The 24966-nt window shown below is 38.8% G+C and overlaps 1 protein-coding gene across 1 annotated transcript in view; it reads left to right on the top strand.

The window, feature by feature from the left end:
* The first annotated feature begins 549 nt into the window (after positions 1-549).
* Positions 550-24966, top strand: part of LOC124794805 (tyrosine-protein kinase hopscotch) — a 194594-nt gene continuing 170177 nt past the window's right edge. Inside the window, exons 1-3 of the mRNA XM_047258461.1 lie at positions 550-1441; positions 13529-13779; positions 13962-14081. Coding sequence (XP_047114417.1) covers positions 713-1441; positions 13529-13779; positions 13962-14081 — 1100 coding nt within the window. The 5' untranslated portion in view covers positions 550-712. The remainder of the gene's footprint in view (positions 1442-13528; positions 13780-13961; positions 14082-24966) is intronic.

The raw sequence follows: 24966 nt of genomic DNA, 5'->3' as shown, positions 1-24966 counted from the left end.
TGTCTCAGAAGAATTTTTATCACGCTTGCTTTTAATTACAATACTATGTTATCTGAGAACGAGGATGTTATGCTTTATGCCTGTCCTAAGAAAAGGCGGTATTGCTGGTGTTTTGCCGAAATTATTTCACTCCATTTAAAAATTAAATGAATTCAACTTTGTATTGTTTCTCTGCTCGTTTCTTTTTAAACCGTAACTGAAACTGCTCACACTTCTACAGGTTAGACGGACCAGCTAGTTAAATGCGCCGGTAAAGCTGTTGTCCTGTATTATCGCTCAGTCGAATTGCGCGTAACGCACAGCATAAAACTTATCCTCATTATCGTACTTGAACATACTCGTGACAGCTTGGCTCCCACTATACTTAAAATGAAATCCAATGAGATTCCAGTAAACATGGAAAAATACTGCAATTTAATCAGGTTTATTCGTGTGATGAAGGCAGGATAACAGGACATTTGATATAAGTCGAATGAGAACGATCGAATCGTTCCGCACGTTTTATAGTCTCTGCCAGAGATAATATTGAACCCTGTCAGAGATAGCGGACAATGAACCAAGTAAATATTTTGATTTAGCTGTGTTCGCCAGTAAAGTGTGCTATAGGTGTCGGTATGTAGATTAAGGTGAAGAAAATACAACGCTGGCGTTTGCGACGGCTGCAGCGACAGCGGTGTAATGACTACGTCTTCGTGACAGTGTAACTGCTGCAATGGAACAAAATGCGAAATTTATCACTGTTTATTTGTGTACTGATAAAGTTCTACAGATTGACATAACAGCTTCACCAACAGCAGAAGACGCTTGCGTAGAAATATGTAAACAGATTGGAGTAGGCCCCGTTGCTAGGTATCTTTTTGCTCTGAAGCTTCGGGACACCAAATTTTTCTGCCCTGATTATAGGACTTTGTGTGAAAATGAACAGTACGAGTTTCGTATTAGATTTAAAGTACCTAGTCTTTCACGATTAAGGAAGGTTGACATTAAAGCCTATGACTATTACTTCAATCAAGCCCGACAAGATGTGATGAACAATAAAATTCCAGACATCAGCTACGACAAGTACAAATGGGAACTTGTTGGCTTAGGTGTAGCTGATATGTACAGGGTGATGCTTGAGACAGGTGTAGATAGAGACAATGTAGAAAGTGATTACAAGAAATATATACCCAAAGAAGTGGTTAAGCATCATATGTTTTTTATTAAAAGACCAATACATGAATCTTTATGTCAAATTAGTAATGGTAGTAGCAAACATGATGCATGGTATGTGAAAGGTGAATATCTAAAACAGTTTGAGGAAATGGCCCCCAATTACTTGACTGAAGAGTACAAGGCGTTAATGGATGAGGGAGGCTCTATTGTCGCAGTGTGGATGAAAATAAACCCATTCCACAAAGAAATGCCTGGAATTTCATTCCGGTATGATGGAAAGAAACAGGTGAAATTATAATATATCCCTAAGTAGCTTTGTACAATTATTAATTACTATAATTACTTTGAGATATGTTTAAATTGTTGTACTTGTCCATGATCTGTTGCCGTGTTCTCGTGCAGCAGATATTCCATTTTATGTGCCATACCGATGTAACGAGCTGTGGGCTGTGTGTTTCTGTTTAAATGAATATTGAAAAGCTCTTGATAAATAATATTCCATGTGCTTAACAATGAGATTACATCATCATGGGCAAATAAATTGGCTCCACAGGTCACTTCAGTATGTTATGATTTTATACTAAACCTATGTTTTTGGATGGGGTCCGCCTTTAGCAAAACACAATTTTGTTTTTTATCCCATACCTGTTTCACTGCAGTTGCAGCATCTTCAGTAGGCTTTTATTTTATGGCTGTTAAAGATAAAAGCCCACTGAAAATGCTGCAACTGAAGTGAAACATGTATGGCATAAAAAACAAAATTGTGTTTTGCTAAAGACGGACCCCATCCAAAAACATATGTATTGTTAAAACAAACACAGGAAAAAAGAGCTTCTACCCCAAGATGATTATTTTATGCAAAGCTGTTTTGGGTTTTATAAATATTTATTACGTATAACGGATAAGACATTGCTACAATTTCTAGAAACTGGTACAAATAAGTTTTTAAAGTTTACACTCCTTATAGCTACATTTCGTGCCAATCTGAGATTTCTTGTTCCACAGTGAATGACTTCATCTCAGAGTAAAATTCCAGTCCCCAACAAATTACTGTGTGTTTTGTTAGATACCTTTACCACAAATTATGCTATGTTTTTTAATCAAGAAGGATAGAAAAAGTCTTGCCACTTTTGCACTTGAATATAAAAAATGGAACTTTATTAGTTGTAAATAAGACTTTAGCCTATGCATGTTGAAGAAAACAAGTGGAAAGTAATTTACCATAGCTGAAACTGCCACAATTCATATTTTTGTGTGTTCCACATCCCTGATGTGCATCTGTAGTCCATCAATCATTGTCTGATTTTGATAAAGATAACATAGAATAATTCTTTGCTACTACTGAGGATTCCTTCTTGTTTGAGACTTGGAATAGTATTCACTAAGTCTACTGATGACACCTCAGTAGCTACTTGTAGACGAAGTACTGACTATGGTTGCAAAAGCAGACATTAACAGCTGTGAGAGCACTTTCTTAATAACATAGTTATCCATATGTCACTGTCCGAATAAGTGTGTGCAGAAGATGAAGCTGCTGTCTGCCAGCTTAGTGTGGATTCTTGGGGATAGCTCATTTTTGCAAGGCATATCAAGTGTGAATAAATGAAGTGGTTGCTCTGTATTACCTATAGGGCTTACGTTAATCAAAAATGACTCAACATAATACTTAACTCTGATTGCATTGATACTGAACTGTAGAATGGTGAAACAGCTCTCTGCATGAGAAAGCTGCACCTGCCTGCAGTTTCTAAACCCCCTGTCATGTCATGTCTCTTACTTCCTACTCCATATCTATACCATATATGGAGGTCTCATGCCCATATTCAGTTTTTGTCTCTTCTTTTCCATGCTCTCACTACTTGTTTCTCCTGCAACATAGTCTAGTATAAGGCTTGATACAGACAAATCTGTTAAATGTCATGTCTGAGGCTTGTGACAAGTTTCATCTTTTTTCCTATTTTGAACATTACAATTCAGTTTGTGTTGACTATTAAGTTAGACACTTATCTACTTCATAAGATATGTTAACTCTATTGTATTGTTATTCTACCATAGAGCAGGTACTCATTAGAATTCCTTACCATAATTATATAAATTACCACTTCTGTAATTCAGTGATGGTTTTTGTGAACGCTGTCATTGAGGAGGAGTCTTCTGTTGGGTCGACAGAAGCGTCCGATCCCATGCGTCGGCTTTGACCCGTGACGTAAGGGTGTTGTGTGTGACGCCATGACGGCGCGGAGTTTGGTTTGAGTGTGGCTGTCTCCAGTACTGTTTTATCTTATTTTATTTGCTTTTCTGATTTGTTCGTTCTATCTCGTGAGATTTTTTTTTTTTTTTTTAATTTAAAAACACTTGTTACTTATTTTAATTATCTGTTTCCTCCAATTTCTGTTTTAGTTTATTATATTTATCTTTCTGATCTGTTCGTTCTATCCCGTGAGATTTTTTTTTTTTTAAAGACAAAAAACACTAATCAGCTACTGAAGCATCTTTATCTTCTATGGGTTGCAGGGGTTACGACCCCTGTGGAGGTGGGTGGGTATTCATGCATGGCTGTCTTCACTTACACGTTGTAGCTACGCAACGCGTCTAAATTTGTTTATATTTAGTTTGCCCCCCACCCAAAACACCCCATTTCCCGCGCTTGTCCCGTTAGTGTCATTAGGCTTCTTGTGGAAAGTGTGTGTGTTTGTTTTTGTTTCCGCCATATTTGTGACGTCATGGGTCAAAGCAGACGGGCGGGATCGGACGCTTCCATATTTCCCTTATGTTTATCCCTGAAAGGTTCTATATTGGAACTGCTATTAAAATGTGCTTGCCATGTAATTCATGACACTCATGGATGACCCAACAACTGAAATTGGAGGTAGTAAAGCAAAAGCGGAAATGCTGATTCTGTTTTCAAATGTTCCTTTACTTCAGAAGAAACAGAGATATTGCTCCAGTTTACTTCTTGCACCTCTGCGGAGAGGGGTGACACAGATATTAGTGTCAGTGATGTTGAGAAACAGCTAAAACTAAACAACATTGCAAGATGTGATGGAATCCCTCTCAGAGTCTATACATAATTAACGGCCAAGTCCTCTGTCATTTTAATCATAATGAATGAGCATGTGGTGGCAGATGAGTGATAACGGAACTAGATAAAAAAGGACAGGGTCAACCGAGAACTGATATAGGACCTCTAGGAAATGAGCTATGGGGAATGGAAATCTCGAGCATTGGATTGTAATAACTGGCAGTGAATTGTTGAAGATGCCAAGATTCACAGTGACCTAAAGTGCCACAAAAGAAGAAGATCGGAAGAAGGCACTGCTAACACCAGTTTATGAGAAGGGTTGCGGAAGTTTCCCACAAAACTATTGCCTTATCAACTTTCGCCTTTTCTTGATTCTTGAAACATATTCTGATCTAAAACATGATGTAATATCTCAAACAGAAAGACATATTCCACACCAACCAGCGTGGATTCCGAGAACATCAGTCATGTGAAACACAAATTGTTGTTCTTTCATGACAGCCTGAAAACCATGGGTCAAGAGAATAAAGTGGATGCAGTATTTCTTTACTTCTGGAAAGCTTTTAACTCAGTACTAAACAAATGATTATTAATGAAAGTATGATTATATGGGGTGTCAAAGAAAATTGTGATTTGATTGAGGATTTCTTTGTTGGGAGAACACAGTCTGTTATCTCAGATGGTGAGTTATGGACAAAAGTAGAACTAACTTCAGCCCTGCCATAGGGAATGGTATACAGATCCTGGTTGTTTGTGTTGTGTATTAGTGATGTGGGATGCAATTTCAGTAATAACTTCAGACTTTTCACAGATGATGAAGTTATCTATAATGAAGTAGTTGTTACTGTTGTTGTGGCCTTCAGTTCAAAGACTGGTTTCATGCAGCTGTCCATGCTAGTCTATCCTGTGGAAGATTCTTCATTTACATACATACTCCACAAACCAATTCGCAGAGACCAATTTGCAAATAAAGAAAGGGAGAAATGACTGTCTGTAAGCCTCCGTAAGAGCCCTAATGTGTCTTATCATGTTCTTATGTGAAATGTCTGTTGGCAACAGTAAAATTGTTCTCCAGTCAGCTTTAAAATCTGGTTCTCTAAATTTTCTTAATAATGCTCTGCAAAATGAACATCAGCTTCCCGCCAGGAATTCCCACTTGAGTTTACAAAACATCTGTGTCATACTCATGTGTTTATTGAGCCTACTGATAACAAACCTAGTAGCTCACCTCTGAATTGCCTTGATGTCTCTATTTGATCTGACCTAGTGGGGATCCCAAACACTTGAGCAATACACAGGAGTAGGCCACACTAGTGTTCTATATGCACTCTGCTTTACAGATGAACCACAGTCTTCTGAAACTCTCCTGATAATGCAAAATTGACCATTAGCCATTCCTATTACTGTTCTTATGTGCTTGTTCCATTTCATATTGTTTTGCAATGTTATGCCCAGACATTTAACTGGCGTGATGATGTCAAGAAGCACACTACTAATGCTGTAACGTTACAGGATTGTTTTCCTTCTCATCTGCATCAACTTACATTTTTCTCCGTATAAAGCAGGCTTCCATTCATCATGCCAGCTAGAATTTTTATCAAAGTGATCGTGTATCCTCCTACGGTCACTTAATGATGACACCATCCCGTACACGACAGCCTCATCAGTAAACATCTGCAGATTGCTGCACACCCTGTTTGTCAAATCATTTTTGTATGCAGAGAACAACTACTGCTGCAACATACATCTGTTTAAACCTGCTTACCATAGTCTATAATGGGATCTCTTTCCCTCTACAATTTTTAGCCCTCCACACCCCTCCATTACAAATGTGATGATTCCTTGATGCCTCAGTATGTGCCATATTAACCACCTCTTCTTCCAGTGACATTATGCCATGAAATGTTTTTCTCCAGTTTGATTCAGTGTCTCCTCATTAGTTATTGTATCCAACCATCTAATCTTTAGCATTCTTCTGTAGCACCATATTTCAAAACCTGCTATCCTCTTCATGTCTTAACTGTTTACTGTGTGTATTTCACTTCTGTACAAGACTACACTCTAGAATGATACATTGATAAATGACTTCTTATCAACAAAATTTATATTTGATGTTTACAAATGACATTATTTCAGAAATGTTTTTCTTGCTATTACCAGTCTGTATTTTATATCCCGTCTACTTTGGCCATCAGCAGATACTTTGTTACTGAAACAGAAAAACTCATAGACTACTTTTAGTGTCTCGTTTCCTAATCTAATTCCCTCAGTGTCAGTTGATTTCATTCGGCTAATTCCGTTACCTTTTTTTACTTTAGTTGATGTTCATATTTTGTCTTCTTCCTGAGACTCTGTACTCTATTAAACTTCTGTTCCAAGTCCTTTGCCATTTCCGACAGAATTACAATGTCCTCAGTAACAAAAAGTTTCTGTTTCTCCTTCTAGAACAGTAATTCACTTTCAGATTTCTCCTAGGTTTCCTCCTCTGTTGCAGATAGAATAAAATAAGGCTCAACTACAACCGTATCTCACTCCCTTCTCAACTACTGCTATCCTTTTACGTCCACAACTGTTTTACCTGCAGTCTGACTACAGTAAGGATGTTCAAATGGATGTTGCGGTAGTTAGCAGAGATAAAGAGGCTTGTTTAGGACAGACTGTGTGAAGAGCAACATCAAATCAGTCTGCAGACTGAATACCAGAACAACAACACAGCCATACATCCACAAGATTTTTTTCGAAATAAAGAGAAATTAATAAAGAAACTTAGTTTGCTTATTTTCACTCTGTCTTATCTCCCGTCTACATGTACACAGATACTCCGCAAGCCACAGTACAGTATGTGGTGGAGGGTACACTGTACCACTACTAGTCATTTCCTTTTCTGTTCCACTTGCAAATAGGGCGAGGAAAAACGACCCTCTATATGCCTCTGTATGAGCTCTGATTTATTGTATCATGCTTTTGTGGTCCTTATGCACAATGTATGTTGGCACCAGTAGAATCGTTCAGCAGTCAGCTTCAAATGCTGGTTCTCTAAATTTTGTTAATAGTGTTCCTCGAAAAGAATTACGCTTTCTCTCAAGGGATTTCCGTTTGAGCTCCTGAAGCATCTCCATAACGCTTATGTGTTTTTCGAACTAGCGAGCAAGAAATATAACAGGCCACCTTTGAATTACTTAAATGTCTTCCTGTAATCTGAAGCGGTATGGATCCCAAACAATCAAGGAGTACTCAGCAATTGGCCGCACCTGTATCCTATGTGTAGTTTTACAGATGAACCACACTTTCCTAAAATTTTCCCAATAAACTGAAGGTGACCATTTGCCTTCCCTGCCAGGGTCCACACATGCTCATTCCATTTCATATCGCTTTGCAGCATCATCTCCAGATATTTAAACAAAGTGCCTGTCAAGCAGGATACTACTAGTGCTGTATCCAAACATGAAGGGTTCATTTGTCCTACACATCCGCTTTAACTTATATTTTTCTACATTTAGAGCTAGCGCCTTCCATAACAGCAACTAGAAATTTTGCCCAAGTCATCTTGTATCCTCCCCTGCAGCCACGCAGCATCAACAACTTACTGTTGCACCACAGCATTATCATCAAATAATTGTAGATTGTTGACCACCCTGTCCACCAAATCATTTTTTTGTTTATAGAGAATTACAGCAGTCCTCACACTTTTCTCGTGCACTTTTGACGATACCCTTGTCTCTGATGAACGCTCGCCATCAAGGACAAATTACTGGGTTCTATAACTTAAAAAGTCTTTGAGCGGCTCGCATATCTGTAAACATATTCCATGTGCTCATACCTTCATTTGCACTCTGCAGTGGGGCACTGTGTCAAATGCTTTCCAGGAATCTAGAAATATGGAATCTGCCTGTAGCCCTTCATTTGTAGTTTACAGTATATCATGTGAAAAAAGGGCTAGCCGAGTTTCACACGAGCAGTGCTTTCTAAAAGCATGCTGATTCATGGAATAAGCTTCTCAATCTCAAGAAAATTTATTGTATTCAATCTAAGAATATGTTCAAGGGTCCAGCAGCAACCTGAAGTTGACTCAGTAATTATGGTGTAGGTTTTCGTTTTACTCCAGGTTGTCTTGTGGTTTTATTCTCAGGGTTTCCACAAGTATTGGAAATTAGGGAATTTCAAAAGTGTCAGTGAAATCAGGGAAATATCAGAGAAATTTGAAAAGGACACTGGAAAAATCTCGTTTTTGTCTCGGTAGATGAAATGGTTTTTAACTGGGATATCATGCATTGTTGCTGGTTTGGTGCAGTTGAGTATGTGCACCACTTCCTTATTCCCTCACTCCTACTGCGTCTCCTCCTACCACTGCCCTCAGCTTGCAGTCATTGCTGCCACTATTTCTAGCCTCTAGTCTAGTAACTGCCGATGAGAGACAGGGAGGTGTGATGAGTGCTTTGTTTGGATCTGATTTTAGAGACTGTAAACACAGGGACCGAAGATGGCAGTCGTGTTCACGAGTTGTGTTTGAGTGACAGTATAAATGTGTGAGTGCTCCTGTTTTCTGACAAAGGCTATAGCTGAAACTTTAGTTGTGAGAGTGTGATTGTCTCTTCTGTGTGGCTGTCTGCAGCTCAGCGATCATCTTTACAGTGAATTGGTTACTATCCTCATTATTATTGACTCTCAGTACTTGCACAAGTTATCTGTTGCGTGATCATCACGGTGTCATTTATCCAACACGGTGTCTGTCACTTGTGAATAGCTGGCCACACTGCAGGCCATTTCTGTGAGTGTGTCTAACGGATCGGACTCGTCGTTTCCCACTAATGTGAAGCCCCTTCCCAATGGATCTAGTCTCACCAATCTGCCCGCAGGCTTGTCTGTTCGTGTGTGGTGTAATGCAGAAGATTTTCTTGGTTTATCCACGGACCCAGGACTGCGGTATTCCTTGGCAGGCCAGAGGCCATGGGCAGTGGATTTCAGGAATTACGACATTCTGGCAGCAAGTACAGTGTGGAGTTTTATAGACATTTTATTTACTCTAGTACATTTTAGCACTACAAAAGTAGTTTCTTTATATTTTAGAAAGTATGGACAATAAGAAGAAGAAAATGTCAGCAGTTGCTGATGGTTTGTACGCTTTGCACTCACATATTTCTCAAAAGAAATGTCACACAATACATGTAAGATAATAGACATAACACAGTGGGTAACATCTAACAATAACGAACTTAGTAGAGCCAACATTTTATTGGCAGTCACCTATAGTATTTGTTTACACAACTCATTCCTTCCATGTACACTTCTTTCAAACGGAGGCCTCTTTTCTGTGGTTATTTCTGAAATCACTGTAGGTATTTTAAATCTATATTGTGACTCCACGGAAATGTGTATTTCTGTCAATAAATGTGTTTTGTTTTATTGAAATAAAATAGCATCATTGCTCTTAATGAAACACATATACCATTTGGTTTCCTTTTTCCATCTAAAAACAGTTTGTTAAAAAAGATATTGATTTTATTGCTTAAGAGTTTTGCTCTCATCAGGAAGTGCCATCAGCTTGTGAGTTTTTTTTATATAGTTCCTTGTTTGGCACTATTGTTTCTTGTACTGTACTGCAAAGATGGATTTAATTTACCTTTAGTTATTACAAAGCAGCTACAGACAATATGGTCACACAAATGAAAAATTTTTTCTGAAATTTCATTTCAAATTCCGCAGCTTAGTTTTTATAACAATATTGTGGTCCACAGTTGGAATACTGTCTAGAAATTTTTCAACCCTCTTTTTGAATGCCCTATTTTTTACAGCATTGTTTGTGTAACATCCATGTGTCAATTTTAACAAGTAAGGTATTTCACAATACGGTTGTACGTGTTGTGATATTGTCATAGGTCCAGCCCCTTCGTTATATTTGTAGCAAGTAAAACTTGTTGTTTCTTGAAAACCACTCACTCAGGAGTGGCAAATTTCGAGTGATAGCTACATTTCTCTTGTTTCCTTGTTAAAAATAGTGGAGTTTGCACAATGTCACCTCGCTAACATGCTAATGCACTTGCAGTTGTGACAGAATCCTGAAACAGTGGTTAATTAAATTAGGAAATGTGGTCAATTCAGGCCAAAAATGTATGAAAAATCACATTTTCAGTATAAAAACATACATGTAATTTCTTTATTTATCTTGTTGCAAAGTCACATTAATTCTCATTTTGGCAGCTATCGAAGACTTAAAAAATTACATCATTCCATTACATAAAATGTGATAGATAAGGAAATTCCACATGCTTATCATGTAGAAAAATGCTGAGATATTTCCTTCCCATCATTTGCCAAAATCTCGTTTCATTAACTCGGGCCACTTATGAGGCATGAGGGACACTGTGAATATTTTATTCTTGCATTGTGCTGGTACAATCTCAAGGTCCAGCCTCCACAAACACACAGGCAGAGGCTGCAGGTATCAAAGAATCCGCCAGAAATATCAGCGGCTCTTTGGGAAACTCTGTTTTTTGTTTGGTATCTCACCTTCAAAGGCACACCAGCTTTTGATTGTTGAAGGAGTGTTGTCAACAAAAAACTTTCCATCCTCAGTCATGCGACAACTCTTGTAGTAATGAAGTAGTACATCATGGTGAAACCAAGAAAGGTGAAATTAGCGATGAATGACGGGAGGTCTGAGGGCATCAAGGCCCACAAGGTGTCAGAATTCCAGGCATGTTGCACAGTATGCAGCAAGTCTTTTGTTTTCACTAACTAGGTTAAGATGGCCATAATCAGCCATATGGAAGAATCTAAGCTCTCCAATGCAGTTGTGGTGGTCAAGCAGACAGCGGACATTCATCTTGCACGCCAGCATAGTGGCGCTCAAATGTGAACTAAAGATTTTGGCATTTTTGACATATCCTTGCACAGCTTGATATAACCTATCCTTTTCTGATGTCAAATTTTGGCGTTACTTATAAAACCTTACCACTGGTTTTTCAGTGAAGAGGGAAGATCGGCAAGGTATGCCTTGCTGCCCTGCTTTCCCAATGTTTCTGTTGTTCTTGCTTCCTCTTTAGATGAGAGGGTTGATTTCATTAACGTCTTCTTCATCGCATGTGTGTTCTGAAACTGGACAAATCCATCTATTGAAAACCTCTAGTCTTCTCCTGATTTAGGACAAAGATTCCTGATTTTCAGCATTTCCTTCCACCTCCTGATTATTTCATTATTTCTCCTGATTTTTAGCTATGATCATCAAATCTATGATGGTTGTTTCAAAATTCCATTTCAGTTTTTGGCCAATTCTGGGAAGTCCTTTGCTTATTAATTTTTTTAGTCGATTTACTCCTCGGAGTTTGTAGGAATCGGGAAGTTGCACATGACATGTTATAGACTGTGCTTTTTCCTGTTTTCTGCGCATTTTGTAGAATGTATACTTATATTGCTCAGTTTTGTGCTCTGTTTGGACTTGCGTTTGTGGGTTGTCACTGTGTCATTGCTACTAAGTTAAATAGTTTTCTCACTGTGGTGGTTTTGATTACCTGTCTATTGGCGAGTAGGAATTATGGTATATTTTTAAACATATTAGTGTGGTTTTACAATAAAATTACTTTTAAAAATCACTTGATCCATTCAACATATGGAAACTATTAATTTATTAACGTCTACTAGCTCTTGAATTTGTACAACCTAAACATTTATAATACATGGTATTCTATCTTCGTTCCTGTATTGTTATGCATTCCAGCATGAATGAATAAATCTGTAGCTGTATGTATTATGCCTACCCATAGTGCCAGTGTTAATGTGGTGTTTTTTACATCACTGGATATTTTTTAGCACTAAACATTGCTATAGTAAAGGCACTGTATGCCCAGAAATGTTGTGCTGAATGGCTGTGTGACAGTAAATTTGCATCATAGTACTTTGTTAGCAGCTTGTGCTCACATATAAGCCATAGTGGCAAAAAAAAAAATCACAAGATAACTGCAGCACCCTAAACAATACCTTTCAAAACCATAAAAGAATCTTTAGAAGTGAGTCAAGCTGAGGGTTCCCTTGCATTTTTTGCCATTTTGCGATCACATCATGTGGTCACTTAAGTGAGTTATACATGAGTAAATTCAAACAATGGTTTTGCCAGAAAACTTCAAATACATAGAACAAAGTGTAGTGCTCATATGAAATGGGATTAATTACATGTTTAGAAATACAGAAGTACATACTTTTTTTGTCAACTTACATCTTTACTTACCCATAAGATCTCAAAATTTGTCAGGGAAAAATGCTAAAACTTGTCTAGAAATCAGGGAATTTCACTTGGGGGAACTTGTGGCAACTCTGATTCTCAAGTGCAATGAAAGTGAAATAAAAATATATTGTCAGCAAAAACAATCACATTGTATGAATTAGGTACCCTAATATTTAGCAGAGGCCATTTTCAAAGACTTGCAATTGCATGTCTAATACATTTACTCCATAATTTCATTTGTTGTAAATAATATAAATCATCTCCTGCTGAACTGTGATTCATACAGTTAAAAATCATGTATATTTTGCCTCTTTGTGTAAGACTCTGAACAGGGTTTCTGTAGTTTGGTAGGAAAAAATCCTCATTATATCAGCTTCAAACATGAAATAAGGAATTCAGAAGCCTCACATATTCAATAGAAAATTAAATAAATACATAATTAGCCACTTGTACAGTTTACATCTTTATACCTAGATTCAAATGTTTGTATGTCCATGTTTGGTGCATGACAAGTAATGTAAACAGACTTTTGCTGCTGTGGATGTAAGTTACATAACTGTTGTATTGCAAGTAGCATTGTGATTGTCTAGTCATATAGCTAGTGCAGGTGATTAATGCAGCTATTTAATATATTTTACTGAGGAATGAGCAAGTTTTCCTTTTAAATTTACTGTGTCAAGTACAAATAATTTACAGCAGCTTAATGACAGTTACATTTACATACATCAGTTGTCACTGTGTTATTTCACTTGTGTCACTGGAAGTCCCTGTTCATGAAGGGAACTGTCAAACATGATGAATAAAAGTTCATGAAAGGTGTACTATCTATGTTGCAGCTCACAGCAGATTTGGCACACAATATCATTTTAAAAATACAAATGTAATGCAAGTTTTATAAATTTAATTCCACTGCATTAATGAGTGAAACTGTATTTGTTTCAGGCTCAGGCTGATGGGCATGATTGAATTAATTAATTAGTTTTCATTGGAAATGGGAATTTGAGCAATAGAAGCAGTTCAGAAAATGTACCAGAATATTAAAGTTTTTATGCAAAGCAATTTCTTCCATAATTTTATATCAGAAGGGCTGTAATATAAGTATTCCACTGATTCAATATCTTTCTTTATTCCAGTGGTCACATCTCTGTGCAATAGATGATCTTTGTTTTATATCAGTCAGAAGTGATCGTACAATAGAAATATCAAGAAAAACAGGAATACCTTCATACTTAAAATTTCAGTCCACTCCTATGTTACTTTCATTTGTAAGCCTCCTGGATGGTTATTATCGATTGATGGTGAAATGGACTTTCAACTTGTGTAAAGATGTTCCAACACCATCACTGAAAAGGCTGTACATGCTGAAGTGCCATGGTCCTGTTGGGTAAGTCAGCTATATTTTGCAGTTTAGTTGTGTTTTACAATTGCAGCGATTGAAGTAAAAGTGCTGTATTGTCTTTAAGATTTAATTTTAAAAATCTCTGGTTTGAATCATTAATTCCAGCCAAAGGCAACATTTACAGTTAATGACTTATGTTTTAACTGAAATGGCTCTTTTGTTTACAGAGGAGAATTTTCGTATGCGAAGTTACAAGAAAAGAGGAACAACAAAGCTGGTTGCTTTATTTTGAGAGAAAGTGAAACCAAGTATAATGTCTACTATTTGGATGTCTGCACAACAGAAAGGTAAATATTGTGATACAAAATTTCTTAGTAAACAATTAAAATGTCTTGTAAGAATATTAATGTAATAGTCTGAAACTTAATTACATACATAAAAGACAAGCCTGCAAACATAATTCTGTCAAAGTTGTGAGATTTATTTAATATTCTACCTGTACTGTAGATGATGTATGCTTTTTCACAGAATATTTGAAATTTTAGCACATTTTTGAAATATAGTAGATAATAAACATAGTACAGGGTACAGGGTGACCCTGTCAAACCTCCCACATTTCAAAAACCCAAGAATAGAAAACTGAAATGGTTATGATAATGAAATTGCACCATATGGTAGGGCATTTCAAAGAAATTATTTCATAATCATCAGTACACTTCTACATGTGAATCATTTGTAGCATGAGGAATATTGAGTCTGTGTTAAGTTTCTTGGGCCATGTTCTTCATAGCATGTCCTCTGTCACTGTTGCAATCACATCAGGGACATGACATCTTAACATAGAAATATCATCCCTTTTGGTTGCGTACATGTGGTCCTTCACAAATCCTCACAAGAAGAAATCCAACAGGGTAATGTCAGGGGAACTTGGTAGCCAGATCCTCCACATCTGATCCAGCGATCGGGAAGTTTTGAATCCAGCTGCTGACCAATGCAGCAGAGCTCCATCTTGTTGAAAGTTGATGTTGGGTTGCAAATCTTGTATAGAGTAGCATGGAGAGCTGCATCAAACCAGTCTCTGAACTGAAGACCACAGCACACGTTACACAACAGCACACAAGCTGCTCCAAAATATCCAAATACACTGACCCATGCACTGCGCTTTCTGCAAAGAATGATCCATCAATCCGGCCATGCATTAGCCCATACCAGACATTCAGTTTAGGGGTATCATGAACATGGTCAACGATATTATGCCTATGTTTCAAGCCCCAAATCTGAACATGATATCACATAACTGCTGCACATGCGTGAAAGGTTGCCTCATCTGAGAAGAAACGTCTTTCCTGGGAGCTGGCATTCATGTTAGTACACTGCAGCTTATCCTTAGCAAATTGTTGTCAGCGTGGTTTGTCATTCGGCATCAGATGTTGTAGAATTTGCAGTTTGTAAATATTAAAACGGAGATGCAGGTTTTCTACACAGTGCAGTATTGCTCAGGATACATTAAGATGCCTAGGTGCCTGCTGAATTGACTTTTGTGGCCTTCTGAGAAAGGCTTGTCTGATGTCCTCCACTGTTTCTTTTGAAACGCTGTGGCATGCACCGTCAGAATGTTTCAGAACAGTTCCAGTTGTCAGAAACTTATGATAAAATTTCTTAATTGCTTTCACATCAGGTGAATTACATCCATACAACAGACAATAATTTCTTTCTTTGCTATATAATTTGTGATTTCGTTTCTACAAAACACAGTACTATTTGTATTCTTCATTGGAGAATTTCATTTTAATCAGTTTGATAAAAAGCAATTTTCCAGTTTTCTGTCGACACAGTACTTCATTCTCTCACATCTCCACTCTCTTTCTTCTTCTGAAATCACTCTTTCCATTGTCTGTTTGTTGATCATGGTTTGTAGTCTGCTGTGCTGCTCTTCAAATTTCTTGATTTTGTCTGTTTCATTTTTTAAATTTTCTATTGTGTTTATCTCAAATCTTCCTTAATTTCTGTAATCCATATAGTATTGCTCATACCGTACTGTCATTTCTGTTATATTTCCTTGATGATTCTGCTGCCTTGTGTCTTGATCAGATGTCCAAAAAATAATGTATGTTTATAGCTGATCATGCTCTTTTCAATTCCATTTCCTTGTAGACCTTCATAGAAGCTAGCTTCCATTGTTCGTTTTCTTGATATTTTGTGCTTACGCACATTCTGATCGTTCTGCTGTGTATAATATGAGGACCCCAGAGGTCAAGGGGTCTAAATGACAAAATCGTAGTTTCTAGAAAATGCAAGTCAAAGTTTAATGGTTTTCATAGGAGGGGACATGAGATTTTCACCATTTTGAACATTTCAGTTGAATACTCAGGTCCTTAGCCTTTTATTACCAGTGATAATAAATAGGTAGAACATCTGGTTTATAGTTGGACAGGTACAAAGAATGGGCAATACACACTTAGACCCCTTTACTTATCACTTACAATAGAATAAAATGATAATGCTCAGAGTACATACTCAACATAACAGACATTTATTTTTATAACAGGATACAGTATTGCGTCAATAGTGTACTGATTATTTGTATTTTGTAAATCATTCGTATCACAATCACCATCTGTGTCATAGGTGTTGTTATCCAAGTCCGTAGCGACATCATCATCATCATCATCACCCACATTATTAATAGCTCCAAATGGTTCCCCAGTCTTTGTTTCATGGGATAAATGTTTATAAAATTGGTGGTGTATCGGTGGCACAAATTGCAGAAGTTCCATCAGGTCTTCATATTTTGTGTATTTTAGCTTTGGTTTCACAGCAGTGAACTGAAGACTGGGAAGTTGTTTAGGCATTTTTCCTGTTCATTGTTTTTTCATTGGCAGTTTCTGGTAAGGCAGAATACCTTCAACTGATGTTGTCTTATAAGAAATGGTACCCGGGTTTGCCTTTTCAAAATGAAGTACCTGCATTCCTCGTATCCCTGGCACAGTGTTCCTAAAGTACCGCTAGTGGTTGAAGATCAATGAAGTCTTCATCTGTCATTTTAGTAACAACAAATTTTTGACTCACTGTGGCAGCCAGATTCATCCAGTCACATTGGTTCCTCTCACTTTTAAGTTCAATGATCCTAAAGTCGTGATCACATCCATTGTATGAATGACTATAAATGAGGAAATAGTGATGAACAGTTTCAGTTTGGGTGTTCGTGACAATATAACACCAAAAGTTTACTATTAGATGCCTCTGGTTTTGGCCTCCATTGTTGTCACTGAAGGCTGAGATGTGCTTCACAGTGTGAGGAAGACTGGATATACTTCAGCAGGCAAGATGCTATCTCCTGGCAACCCCTACTTGCCTGTCCTTCATGCCACATAAACATATGGGCAGTACCACTGGTTAAGTTGTGAATATTGAGGTTTTATGTCCACAACTGTCGCATATAGTAGGCTTTTGAGTTCGTCACATTTGGTGTCTGCAACATCTTTTGAAGATCAAAGCTTATTGCAACATGGTTGCCATCCTTTAATTCCTTGCATTTCCTTTTGGCTTATTTTCCTGCTTCTGCCTTCAAATTCTTTTTCAACTTCAGCTGCCTTTTTTTCATCTGGTGTACCATGTACAATTTTCATTTGCAACCTGTCACAAGTAACACAGGTATCAGTATGAGGCTTGTGAAAGCTTTTAGGTTTCACTTTTTTGTCTTTGCGGCAAAATGTTTCATACATTTTACTCATCATTGCCACACTTAAGTTTGAATGTAAGTACTTTCAGTTTGGAGCTTTTGCTCTACTGTAATGGCTTCTACATCTACATCTACATTTATACTCCGCAAGCCACCCAACGGTGTGTGGCGGAGGGCACTTTACGTGCCACTGTCATTACCTCCCTTTCCTGTTCCAGTCGCGTATGGTTCGGGGGAAGAACGACTGTCTGAAAGCCTCCGTGCGTGCTCTAATCTCTCTAATTTTACATTCGTGATCTCCTCGGGAGGTATAAGTAGGGGGAAGCAATATATTCGATACCTCATCCAGAAACGCACCCTCTCGAAACCTGGACAGCAAGCTACACCGCGATGCAGAGCGCCTCTCTTGCAGAGTCTGCCACTTGAGTTTATTAAACATCTCTGTAACGCTATCACAGTTACCAAATAACCCTGTGACGAAACGCGCCGCTCTTCTTTGGATCTTCTCTATCTCCTCCGTCAGACCGATCTGGTACGGATCCCACACTGATGAGCAATACTCAAGTATAGGTTGAACGAGTGTTTTGTAAGCCACCTCCTTTGTTGATGGACTACATTTTCTAAGCACTCTCCCAATGAATCTCAACCTGGTACCCGCCTTACCAACAATTAATTTTATATGATCATTCCACTTCAGATCGTTCCGCACGCATACTCCCAGATATTTTACAGAAGTAACTGCTACCAGTGTTTGTTCCGCTATCATATAATCATACAATAAAGGATCCTTCTTTCTATGTATTCACAATACATTACATTTGTCTATGTTAAGGGTCAGTTGCCACTCCCTGCACCAAGTGCCTGTCCGCTGCAGATCTTCCTGCATTTCGCTACAATTTTCTAATGCTGCAACTTCTCTGTATACTACAGCATCATCCGCGAAAAGCCGCATGGAACTTCCAACACTATCTACTAGGTCATTTATATATATTGTGAAAAGCAATGGTCCCATAACACTCCCCTGTGGCACGCCAGAGGTTACTTTAACGTTTGTAGACGTCTCCCCATTGATAACAACATGCTGTGTTCTGTTTGCTAAAAACTCTTCAATCCAGCCACACAGCTGGTCTGATATTCCGTAGGCTCTTACTTTGTTTATCAGGCGACAGTGCGGAACTGTATCGAACGCCTTCCGGAAGTCAAGGAAAATAGCATCTACCTGGGAGCCTGTATCTAATATTTTCTGGGTCTCATGAACAAATAAAGCGGGTTGGGTCTCACACGATCGCTGTTTCCGGAATCCATGTTGATTCCTACATAGTAGATTCTGGGTTTCCAAAAACGACATGATACTCGAGCAAAAAACATGTTCTAAAATTCTACAACAGATCGACGTCAGAGATATAGGTCTATAGTTTTGCGCATCTGCTCGACGACCCTTCTTGAAGACTGGGACTACCTGTGCTCTTTTCCAATCATTTGGAACCCTCCGTTCCTCTAGAGACTTGCGGTACACGGCTGTTAGAAGGGGGGCAAGTTCTTTCGCGTACTCTGTGTAGAATCGAATTGGTATCCCGTCAGGTCCAGTGGACTTTCCTCTATTGAGTGATTCCAGTTGCTTTTCTATTCCTTGGACACTTATTTCGATGTCAGCTATTTTTTCGTTTGTGCGAGGATTTAGAGAAGGAACTGCAGTGCGGTCTTCCTCTGTGAAACAGCTTTGGAAAAAGGTGTTTAGTATTTCAGCTTTACGCGTGTCATCCTCTGTTTCAATGCCATCATCATCCCGTAGTGTCTGGATATGCTGTTTCGAGCCACTTACTGATTTAACGTAAGACCAGAACTTCCTAGGATTTTCTGTCAAGTCGGTACATAGAATTTTACTTTCGCATTCACTGAACGCTTCACGCATAGCCCTCCTTATGCTAACTTTGACATCGTTTAGCTTCTGTTTGTCTGAGAGGTTTTGGCTGCGTTTAAGCTTGGAGTGGAGCTCTCTTTGCTTTCGCAGTAGTTTCCTAACTTTGTTGTTGTACCACGGTGGGTTTTTCCCGTCCCTCACAGTTTTACTCGGCACATACCTGTCTAAAACGCATTTTACGATTGCCTTGAACTTTTTCCATAAACACTCAACATTGTCAGTGTCGGAACAGAAATTTTCGTTTTGATCTGTTTGGTAGTCTGAAATCTGCCTTCTATTACTCTTACTAAACAGATAAACCTACCTCCCTTTTTTTATATTCCTATTAACTTCCATATTCAGGGATGCTGCAACGGCCTTATGATCACTGATTCCCTGTTCTGTACATACAGAGTTGAAAAGTTCGTGTCTGTTTGTTATCAGTAGGTCCAAGATGTTATCTCCACGAGTCGGTTCTCTGTTTAATTGCTCGAGTTAATTTTCGGATAGTGCACTTAGTATAATGTCACTCGATGCTCTGTCCCTACCACCCGTCCTAAACATCTGAGTGTCCCAGTCTATATCTGGTAAATTGAAATCTCCACCTAAGACTATAACATGCTGAGAAAATTTATGTGAAATGTATTCCAAATTTTCTCTCAGTTGTTCTGCCACTAATGGTGCTGAGTCAGGAGGTCGGTAAAATGAGCCAATTATTAACCTAGTTCGGTTGTTGAGTGTAACCTCCACCCATAATAATTCACAGGAACTATCCACTTCTACTTCACTACAGGATAAACTACTACTAACAGCGACGAACACTCCATCACCGGTTGCATGCAATCTATCCTTTCTAAACACCGTCTGTACCTTTGTAAAAATTTCGGTAGAATTTATCTCTGGCTTAAGCCAGCTTTCTGTACCTATAACGATTTCAGCTTCGGTGCTTTCCATCAGCGCTTGAAGTTGTGGTACTTTACCAACGCAGCTTCAACAGTTGACAATTACAATACCGATACATGTCCTGACTTTGCCCCGCACACGTTGAGGCTGTTGCCCTTTCTGTACTTGCCCAAGGCCATCTAACCTAAAAAACCGCCCAGCCCACGCCACACAACCCCTGCTACCCGTGTAGCCGCTTGATGCGTGTAGTGGACTCCTGACCTATCCAGCGGAACCCGAAACCCCACCACCCTATGGCGCAAGTCGAGGAATCTGCAGCCCACACGGTTGCAGAACCGTCTCAGCCTCTGATTCAGACCTTCCACTCGGCTCTGTACCAAAGGTCCGCAGTCAGTCCTGTCGACGATGCTGCAGATGGTGAGCTCTGCTTTCATCCCGCTAGCGAGACTGGCAGTCTTCACCAAATCAGATAGCCGCCGGAAGCCAGAGAGGATTTCCTCCGATCCATAGCGACACACATCATTGGTGCCGACATGAGCGACCACCTGCAGGTGGGTGCACCCTGTACCCTTCATGGCATCCGGAAGGACCCTTTCCACATCTGGAATGAGTCCCCCCGGTATGCACACGGAGTGCACATTGGCTTTCTTCCCCTCTCTTGCTGCCATTTCCCTAAGGGGCCCCATTATGCTCCTGACGTTGGAGCTCCCAACTACCAGTAAGCCCACCCTCTGCGACTGCCCGGATCTTGCAGACTGAGGGGCAACCTCTGGAACAGGACAAGCAGCCATGTCAGGCCGAAGATCAGTATCAGCCTGAGACAGAGCCTGAAACCGGTTCGTCAGACAAACTGGAGAGGCTTTCCGTTCAGCCCTCCGGAATGTCTTTCGCCCCCTGCCACACCTTGAGACGACCTCCCACTCTACCACAGGTGAGGGATGAGCCTCAATGCGGGCAGTATCCCGGGCAACCACAGTCGTAGTCCGATCAGGGGATGCGTGGGACGAGCTGGCCGTCCCCGACAAACCCCTATCCGGACCCCCACAGTGATGCCCATTGGCAACAGCCTCAAGCTGTGAGACTGAAGCCAACACTGCCTGAAGCTGGGAGCGAAGGGATGCCAACTCAGCCTGCATCCGAACACAGCAGTTGCAGTCCCTATCCATGCTAAAAACTGTTTTGCAAAGAACGTCTGAACTAATCTACAGAGAGCGCAAACAAATCAACAAAATTTAAACGGTTATTAAAATACAAGATTGCCTAGTAAATGCAGTAATGCTGCTACTTGCGCACTGCTGACACTGCTCGGCGGCGGGAGGAGACTACGTGAATTTACACTATTCAGGTACTAAAACGCGATGCTACAACTCTCAAATACTATAATACGCCCGAAATTTATGAATTAAACAATTCAAGTACCAAAAACACGCAAAGAAATTAAGAATTAAACTATGTAACAAATGAGTGGGCTAGGAGTATACAACTTGCTGCTCAGCTGCTTATCCAACGGCGGCAGGGAGGCTCGTGTACATTGGGAATCTTCTTATATGCTCCTACATTATTGCAATTCTGTTTGCTGGAATTTTATTTGGGAACTCCTTCCTTCCCCATTTGTCACATGGCGAAATGCCTTATGTGTTAGATCTTTTGTTAATGACACCATTTCTTATCCTTTTGTTAGATATGTCAAGTGTTTTTACAAAAAGGATTTTCCACTCTCTAAAACCATCCAGTTTATAAATAGACGATACCTCTTTGTGCGTAACAGCTGTGGTTTTCTTCCTCAACACAGGCTGTAAGTCTATGGCACCATTCAAGAACGATGTCTAAAGTTCCCAGCTACCTGGTGTCCAATAATATCTAAATATTACTTCCCTCTGCTCATGGGGAATATTGTTATTACATAACTTTTTAGCCCCTTGTAGCGTCATATTGCGATCAAGACTGTCCTGTGTTCCTCAATGTCTTCCTCTTCTGAGATTTCAAAGTGTGCTTCCTTCTCACCCTTTTTTTCCCGGGCTGTGGTTCAAGGGGGAATAGCATTGGCTAGCAAGTCCTCAATTTGACCAGGTCTTCATTCTGCTTCTTCTTCTGTGTCATCTAAAAATAATGTATATGAAATCAAGGTTTTTGTAGTGTCGGCTAACAATGTTGTGGTACCTTAAATTGTATTAAAATGTAAACACAAAAATAAACATGTTAGATACGTATCTGGCTTCAGACATATACAACTTAAAAATGTAATGTACCTGAAGAAGCCTCATTGGTTTCATCATCGTCATCACAAGGATTCCAATCACTGTCTTTATCAGAATCACGACCACCCCCAAACAGTGGTGCATCACTGCTACTACTAATATAACTGTCATTGTCATTATTGGTATCGCCAGACTGTTTCTATTATCAGCCTTGGCATAGGATCTGGAAGCAACTACTTTTTTAAAACAGATTCATACACAATGTCATTTTTTGTTGCTACACTGATGAGAGGCCTAAAGTTTCTGTACTTGTACTACTAAGTAAATAAATAAATAAATAGTTACCCAGATAGAAATATGTAAGCAACTAGATAAAAATTGTATTGTAACAAAATGTACCAATCATTTGCAGCTTAGGATGTACCTTTCTCATTCCCATTCATTGTATACAAACGATGTATTTACAGTTACTTTGTATGAAATGCCCAAATGTGACTAAACACAGCACCAAATGGTCACGTGTCAGCTAATCTTGTGTGAAAGATAATGTGGTGACACACTTTATCACTAGCTCTGATGCCTGCTTCCATGAACAGAATCTATTGCACTGTTTGGTGGTAAGGGTGTCCTAGTGGTATTGAACCTCTAGTGCCCCACTGTTTAACTACAATACACCAAATAGTCAAGGGGTTTCATGATAGATGGCACGTACTGTCTATAAAATCACTGGGATCCCTTTACCACCGAACAGATTAGTATTATCAGTCTCATTCCTGTACTTAACCCATTTTTGTCAAAAATGTCACGTAGACCACTTGACTTCTGGGGTCGTCATATATGTTAGCTGTCTACTTATACAGTGTTGGTTGGTTTCACTGGCATTTGTTATTTCTGGTGGCAAAACCATTTGTAGTGTTTTCATTTGAAGCTGTGGAGTGGCTTGTTTTATTGTATTTGTTCTGGGTGATGTGCAGCTTGCTTATTTTATTTACATCACTTAAATTTTTTGTTGAGGTTGAATGGCATGATTTCTCTTAAATGTTTAAGTAGCTTTATGATTTTGATTTCCTGTCCTTCTCATGACGTTTTGTTGATGATTGTTGGGTTAGTTAATGTAATTTATGTTTTTACAGAGCCTGTTGTAAGGACAATTTTCCTCACTGTTTTCTGTAGTGATTTAACTTATCAGGTTTCCTGAATGTTTTTGAAGCAAGGTCATCAGATAGTTTAAATTTATGTTATCTTTGAGTTTCCAATTTTGATGTTCTTCTGGTTAACCTTAAACAATTCTCTCACTGTACATTCAAAGACAGAAAATTTGCTTCTGGAGTGGACTTTAGATATTATGTTGGTTGTAGAGAGACCTATTAGTTTGAATAATTTTGCATTTTTTTAAAAAATTTCAGTGTTTATGTCTGTAGACACTTTTTGTAATGGATGACACATTCTGGCATTATTTTCTCTCTTGTACCAACCTCTTCATCCCTTATTAGTACTAACACACATTGTCCTCAATTATTTTTTGGAAATCTTCCAGTCTCTGTCTTCACCCACGTTTTGTCCTCTTCAGTTCTCTCTAGTATAATGAGTCATTCTCTTATGTCCTATCATCATGTGCCTTCTTCTTCTCACATTTTTTAAAACATATTTCTTTCCTTCTTGATTCACTGGAAGACTTCCCCATTTCTTACCTTATCACTTCACTTAATTTTGCACATCCAGTTTATACATGTCTTAGATGCTTCTGTTCTCCTCTTTTCCACATTTCCCACAGTTTATCACTTATTTCCATACACAGTAGCTCAGATGTACATTCTCAGGCATAACTTTCTCAAATTTTGTCTGTGTGTGATACTAATAGATTTCTTTTGATCAAGAATACCTTTTTCATGTGTACCAGCTTGCATTTTGGATCTTCATTACTTTGTGTATCATATGTTATTTTGCTTCCAAAGTAGTAGTGTTATTTCCCTTCAGCAGCCTTGTGGCCCCCAGTTTTGATGTTAAGTTTCTCACCAAGTTCATTTCAGCCACATTTTTCATTAATATCCTTTCAGTATGGATTTTAATGCCACTCCTAGACCCCTCTGGAGCACTTCTTTCTTGGTCTCCCATTATTATTGATCCTTCTTGATTCTTACATATATTATATATTACCTTTCTTTCCACATAGGTTATACCAGTTCTTTTGGTTAATTTTACAATGTGAAACACTTTTCTTAGATCGACAAATAATATGAAATGGTTTTAATTTTTCCTAAGTCTTACCTCTAATGTTAAACACAAAGTCAGAACTGCCTCTGGTGCCTTTGCCTTTTCTACAGCTGAACTGTTTGTTATCTAACAGATCATATGTCCTCTTAAAATCTACAAATGTTCTTGCTAGAGACACGTATTTCCTGCATTCTAGTATGAGTAATTTTAATGCGATGTTCTGCACAGCTACACCTGGTCTAAAACCACCTTGGTATTCATTTAATTCTTGCTCTTGTTGTCATGTAATCCTGCTATACAATATTGCAAAGAAAATCTTGTCTGTGAAGTCTAGC

The sequence above is a fragment of the Schistocerca piceifrons genome, chromosome 4, assembly GCF_021461385.2.
Source record: "Schistocerca piceifrons isolate TAMUIC-IGC-003096 chromosome 4, iqSchPice1.1, whole genome shotgun sequence".
NCBI classification, from domain to species: Eukaryota; Metazoa; Arthropoda; class Insecta; order Orthoptera; family Acrididae; genus Schistocerca; species Schistocerca piceifrons.
Note: the sequence above shows the minus strand (reverse complement) of the source record. Positions and strands in the feature narration are given on the sequence as shown.